The sequence below is a fragment of the Oncorhynchus mykiss genome, chromosome 3 (genome assembly GCF_057628025.1).
Source record: "Oncorhynchus mykiss isolate SJ-2025 chromosome 3, ASM5762802v1, whole genome shotgun sequence".
Lineage (NCBI taxonomy): Eukaryota > Metazoa > Chordata > Actinopteri > Salmoniformes > Salmonidae > Oncorhynchus > Oncorhynchus mykiss.
Genome location: NC_143024.1, coordinates 76,320,877 through 76,326,982, shown reverse-complemented (window position 1 = coordinate 76,326,982; position 6,106 = coordinate 76,320,877). Strand labels below are relative to the sequence as shown.

The 6,106-nt window shown below is 45.7% G+C and overlaps 1 protein-coding gene across 2 annotated transcripts in view; it reads left to right on the top strand.

Moving 5' to 3' along the window:
- LOC110520379 (ephrin type-A receptor 3) overlaps window positions 1-3,925 on the top strand; it is a 64,009-nt gene extending 60,084 nt beyond the window's left edge. Inside the window, exons 13-14 of one of the 2 annotated variants that reach the window (XM_090230720.1) lie at window positions 281-412; window positions 1,199-3,925. In XM_090230720.1, the coding sequence (XP_090086846.1) occupies window positions 281-365 (85 nt within the window). In that variant the 3' untranslated portion in view covers window positions 366-412; window positions 1,199-3,925. The remainder of the gene's footprint in view (window positions 1-280; window positions 413-1,198) is intronic. The other variant, XM_090230719.1, reaches the window with a different exon arrangement.
- Window positions 3,926-6,106: the final 2,181 nt, after the last annotated feature.

The following is a 6,106-nucleotide window of genomic DNA, read 5'->3' as shown; positions in this document are numbered from 1 at the left end:
TCCACTTTAAAACACTTCAAAATGGAAGGGACAAAACGCAGTCATTTGTTTTTATCCATTTTATTGTATGAGTCATTCACTGCTTTTTAAATGTATGTCATACTTTATGTGTTCATGTTTTATGCAGTTTATTTACTTTATTCTGTTTTGATTTGTAACATGTTGTTCATGGTGTTAACGCTGTGTTCCCATACTCCTTTTTGAGAGACTGTTGCCAGTATGGCTGTGTGAACTTATATTCACATTCCCTGGCCCTGCGTCCTGCCTGTCTGTACTGTAGAATCTGTCTGACGGAGGTCCAGCACCACGTCACAGCAGCCACCTGCCCAGAGTGGGAGCCTTCAATGGGGATCACCACCCTCTAACCCCCCCCCCTCCTCCTCCTCCCTTCAAACTCCAGAGACAACGGATGGTGGGTGGACTGCAGTACACTGTCTGGCTGCCCTCCAAACTAGAACCAATCCTGCTTGCATTCAAATAACTTTATAAGGACTTTTCATGTATTGTTTCATGTGCACCCTACAGACTAGCAGAGAAGCCTGTTGCACTAAAACTGAAGCTCGATGTGAAACCAAAGCTACATTATGTTAACTGAGTGGGTTTGAGCTCTGCTGTTTCTAACTCCGATCTGCTTCACTAATATGCTTCTATAACAACAGTCACCTACAGAAGCAGAGATGAAGGTGTCTTGTCCACTGCTGGACCTAATATCACCATGCTGCTACATACAGTCGACTAGATGAAACATAACACAGTCTTTTAAGTTGTGTGTCTTTATAAAATGATGTGTGTAACCCATACTGTGTGCCGATGTTGTGACAAAGCATGCCGTGACCATTTCTTTTATTATGCATTTGTTATCCACCTATCTGTACCAGTGTGGGTCCCTTCCAAAGACACACACACACACACACACACACACACACACACACATACACACACACACACACGCACACACACACACCACTTCAGACTAAGCAATATACCAAAAACTGCTCAAGGCCACTCTGCCAGCAGCTGACTAGAAACTCTGGCAGCCCATCGGCCTTCTGGGAAATGTGGTCCTGTGTGATTGACAGGCCAGTGGAAGGGGGAGGGGATGGGCATCACTGACGGCATGCCACTGTCTTACACTGAAGCACTTACTCTCTCTTTCTTGCTCATTCTCTCTCTCTCTCCCTCCTCTCTCTTTCTACAGGGACCTAAAGAAGGTTGGTGTGACTATCGTCGGCCCCCAGAAGAACATTGTGAGCAGCATCAAAGCACTAGAGAGCCACAGTAAGAACGCCCCTGTCCCAGTGTAACTCGACCGAGCCACTAGAGACTGGCTGTCTGGCTGACTGGCTGCCCTCTGGGCCCCGTTCCAATCTGAATGAAACCCCTCTGGGCCCTGTTCCAATCTGAATAAAGCCCCTCTGGGCGACGTTCCATTCTGAATGAAGACCCTCTGGGCTCCGTTCCAATATGATTTAAAGCGTCTCCCCTTCAGACCTCTGTGAACGTTTCAATGACGTTCCTTCCACAAGGGAGGCTTCCCTTTGCGAGGGGTAGTGATGGGGAGAGGAGGGCCTCATTGGATTAGAACAGCCCTCTGATCTCTCTAACATACAGGAAGGAAGTCCCAAACTAAAGGAGGAAGTAGACACTCCACACAAATGCTGAGATGCCTTACTCAGAACAGGAGAGGAGAGGAGAGAACCTGGCCTTGGACCTTGGGGCATGGCGATAAAGGGCTGGTGCTTGGATTGGATAACGTGGGACAGCAGGGCCCTTTATGTGACCTATAGTGGTAAGGGGCTCGTTGACAACTGATCCAATCGTGATCCTATGGACTTGACTGACAACTCTTTAACTCTGGAGAGGGGGACATTAAATGCCTTGAGTAGAATAATGCAGTCAGCAGCAGAAATTCACTCACATCAACCTGGAGCAGACAGAAGCAGACCTGGAGATTCATTCATGAACTTTGAGACGCTGGACTCCCACCACTGAAGACCCCACTCTCTCTCACAGAGAAGGACTGATACCACTCTGTGTGTCTGTGTGTCTGCTCCTGTGTGCTCCTTTGTTACTCAAGAGAAAGTCAGCTTGAGAAAGAAGCCAAACCATTGGATGGGCACCCAGACTACAATACGCCATGTTTCCCCTAGCTATAGCCTACAGTCTGAAAACAGTTGATGTCAAACAGAAAGCAATAATCACAACAATCAGTTTATCAGTTTGATCAACCAGAACCAATGAGACTCACACAGTTTGCTCTGATGGTTCACAGGACATATCAGACCACATACAGAACTGTAATTAACTGCCACAAGTCTGCTTATTATACAGTAGGTAATGATACATCACTCCAAGCTTCCTTATTCCTACCCCTAGTGTGAAATCTCAGTATGTGTTATTCATTCAAACTAAAGCAGGATAGAGAGAAAAGGAGAGATCGAGAGAGAGAGAGAGAGGTAGAAGTAGAGAGAGATGTGGAGGGAGAGAGGAATAGAGAAGGAAATGCAGAGAGACAGACAGAGAGAGACAGACAGAGAAAGACAGACAGAGAGAGAGAGAGAGAGGTAGAGAGAGAATACCTTGCAACCGACTACTCCGGAGCATATTCTGCTCTGTAAGGTAGATAGATGACACTCAATGACCCCGAGCTCTTCTAATGCCTTCTTCGAGCAGCGGTGGAGATCTCACAACTCTCTGGAAACAACGAGTGTGTGAGTGTAATACATCTCTGGAGCAGACAATGATTCTCTCTGGAAACAACGAGTGTGTGAGTGTAATACATCTCTGGAGCAGACAATGATTCTCTCTGGAAACAACGAGTGTGTGAGTGTAATACATCTCTGGAGCAGACAATTATTCTCTCTGGAAACAACGAGTGTGTGAGTGTAATACATCTCTGGAGCAGACAACGATTCTCTCTGGAAACAACGAGTGTGTGAGTGTAATACATCTCTGGAGCAGACAATGATTCTCTCTGGAAACAACGAGTGTGTGAGTGTAATACATCTCTGGAGCAGACAATGATTCTCTCTGGAAACAACGAGTGTGTGAGTGTAATACATCTCTGGAGCAGACAATGATTCTCTCTGGAAACAACGAGTGTGTGAGTGTAATACATCTCTGGAGCAGACAATGATTCTCTCTGGAAACAACGAGTGTGTGAGTGTAATACATCTCTGGTGCAGACAATGATTCTCTCTGGAAACAACGAGTGTGTGAGTGTAATACATCTCTGGAGCAGACAATGATTCTCTCTGATCTGAACAATGTTGCGTGTGGATGCGTGATAGCACCCCCCGTCTGTCCCCTGCCCGCCTGTTGCCCTTAGCTGCTGTTGTATGTTCTATTAGCATGTACATATGTAAACAACCATGTAACTATAGATACTAGCAGTACAGTCCCCTTCCATAGCCATCCCTTTGTACAAATGTTTCTATGTATAAAAGAATGAACAAAAATATCTGTGCAACATTTTGAAAAGGCAAAAATTATTTGTATTATATTTGATGTTATTTTGTCTTATATTTGTTTTTTACATTAAAAAAAGCAATTATAATAACCTATTATTTATTTGTTAACATATACAGTGCATAAGTGTAGTGTTTTGTTTGTAGCAGACAGTAGGATATAACATGGTTCTGTGACAGTGTCGTCAATGTTTTCTGTTTTCTTTACAATCATGAACATTTGGAAGAGCAATACTGTTAACCACCCCCTCCCTACTCTTTTAGCTTTCTTTAGATGAACGTGTGTGCGTGTGTATGTGTGTGCATGCAAGCGTGTGTGTGTGTGTCTCTGTGCGTGCGTGTGTGTGTGTGTGCTTGTGCAAATGTAAAAGGCCTTGTCTACTAATGTTAAATGATTTGTAGTGGAAACATTTATATTTTTATAATAAACATTCTTAAAATATTTTTGAAAAAAGTAATGCAGATAAACTTGCCCCTATGATTCTTTCTGGTATTTTACAGCTTTGGGACCACGTAACAAGGCACTAACTTAGCCCTCTCCTGTCTCTACCAGACATCTGGTCTCCAGCTCTCCTCTCTACTCCCCACAGAGCTTCTGTTGTCAATCCCTGTTCTTCTGCTCTGAATCAGAATCCATGTTCAGGGCCACTTCCAATAAGGTCTTTCATATAGAGTAGAGCAGCCCGACGTAGTTAGCAGGTCGATTTATTGTGTGATTTTAATGCAGCTGATCTTACAGGGTTCCAGAGCGGGTCAGTGTCTGGGGGGATGTCTGGGGGCTGACTGATCTCGCGCGCACGTGTGTGTGCGTGTGTGTGTATGATGGTGACTGATGGTCTCTCTGCTCTCCCCTGGAAGCCTGACACTCTCCAGATGTGAGGAGCAAGGGAGAGATGGAGAAGAGGAGCGAGGGGAAAGTGATAAAGGAGAGGAAAGGGGTGAGCTGGACATTGCCCCCTAGTCAGGGAACGATGAACACATTATGTTACACATTGTTGTTCCAATTTGTTCTTTACTGTGATCTAAAACCCCTGAGCTCCTGGGAACAAGAACTGACCGGGGAGGAGCAAGGGAGAAGACTGGAGAGAGATGGAGATGAACTAGCAGCTGCAGGAGGACAGGAGACAGACAGGTGGTGAGAGGTAAAGAGATAGACGGAGAAAGACTATGGGTGAGCGAGAGAGACTAGGCAGTAGGCAGGAGAACAGGACAGGAGGTGTCTGCATCAGTCCCGTTGTAAAAGTGAGAGGCCAGTAGAACACAGTGTTGAGCTAACACAGCCAGGCAGGGAGGTTAACAGGGCCCATTTATCACCCGCTGTCTAACTCTGCTCTCCTGGCAGAATCAGGCCCAGAAAGCATTTCTCCACTTGGGGAACAGGGATGAGGATAATTTTTTTTAAACTATTTATTTAACCTTTATTTAAATAGGCAAGTCAGTTATTTTACAATGACAGCCTACCTTGGCCAAACCCTCCCATAACCCAGAGCCAATTGTGCTCTGCCCTATGGGAGTCCTAATCACAGCTGGTTGTGATACAGCCTGGGATCAAACCAGGGTCTGTAGTGACGCCTCTAGCACTGAGGTGCAGTGCCTCAGACCGCTGCGCCACTCAGGAGCAAAGAAAGCATGTTTCTGCTTCCTAAATATCTGTTCTGAGTACACCACTGTAATGCCCTCTCTTTTCAATCTCTTACTAACTCTTCCACCATCATTTCTTCCCCCTATCATACCCCCTCCTCCCAACCTTGGACCCTATCCCCTCTACCCTGTGGAGCAAACCCTATCTTCCCCTCTCCTCCAACTCTTCTACCATGGACCCCTTCAACCCCCTTTACTTCATGACATAGACTCAACCCTTTTCTCGTTTCTTCCCTCTCTCCCTATCTGTCACAGTAAAAAGTCTCCAGCTGTGTGCAGCTGCAGTGCGGGGCGTGACACCAGCTTGGAAAGACATTGGCTCTGTCTTGTGTACTTGGCCAGGGATGCATGCTGGGAGGATGTCATCCATATACACACGTTACATAGAAACACTTTCACAAAGGTGCATTTCTACACACACAGTAACATACACTACATGACCAAAAGTATGTGGACACCTGATCGTCGAACATCTAATTCAAAAATCATGGACATTAATATGGAGTTGGTCCCCCCTTTGCTGCTATAACAGCCACCACTCTTCTGGGAAGGTTTTCCACTAGATGTTGGAACATTGCTGCTATAACAGCCTCCACTCTTCTGGGAAGGTTTTCCACTAGATGTTGGAACATTGCTGCTATAACAGCCTCCACTCTTCTGGGAAGGTTTTCCACTAGATGTTGGAACATTGCTGCTATAACAGCCTCCACTCTTCTGGGAAGGTTTTCCACTAGATGTTGGAACATTGCTGCTATAACAGCCTCCACTCTTCTGGGAAGGAGAGTCCACTAGATGTTGGAACATTGCTGCTATAACAGCCTCCACTCTTCTGGGAAGGAGAGTCCACTAGATGTTGGAACATTGCTGCGAGGACTTTATGTACCTCGCTTTGTGCATGGGGGCATTGTCATGCTGAAACAGGAAAGGGCCTTCCCCAAAAAAGGGCCTATCCTGAACCATGAAAAACAGTCCCAGACCATTATTCCTCCTGAAGTTCC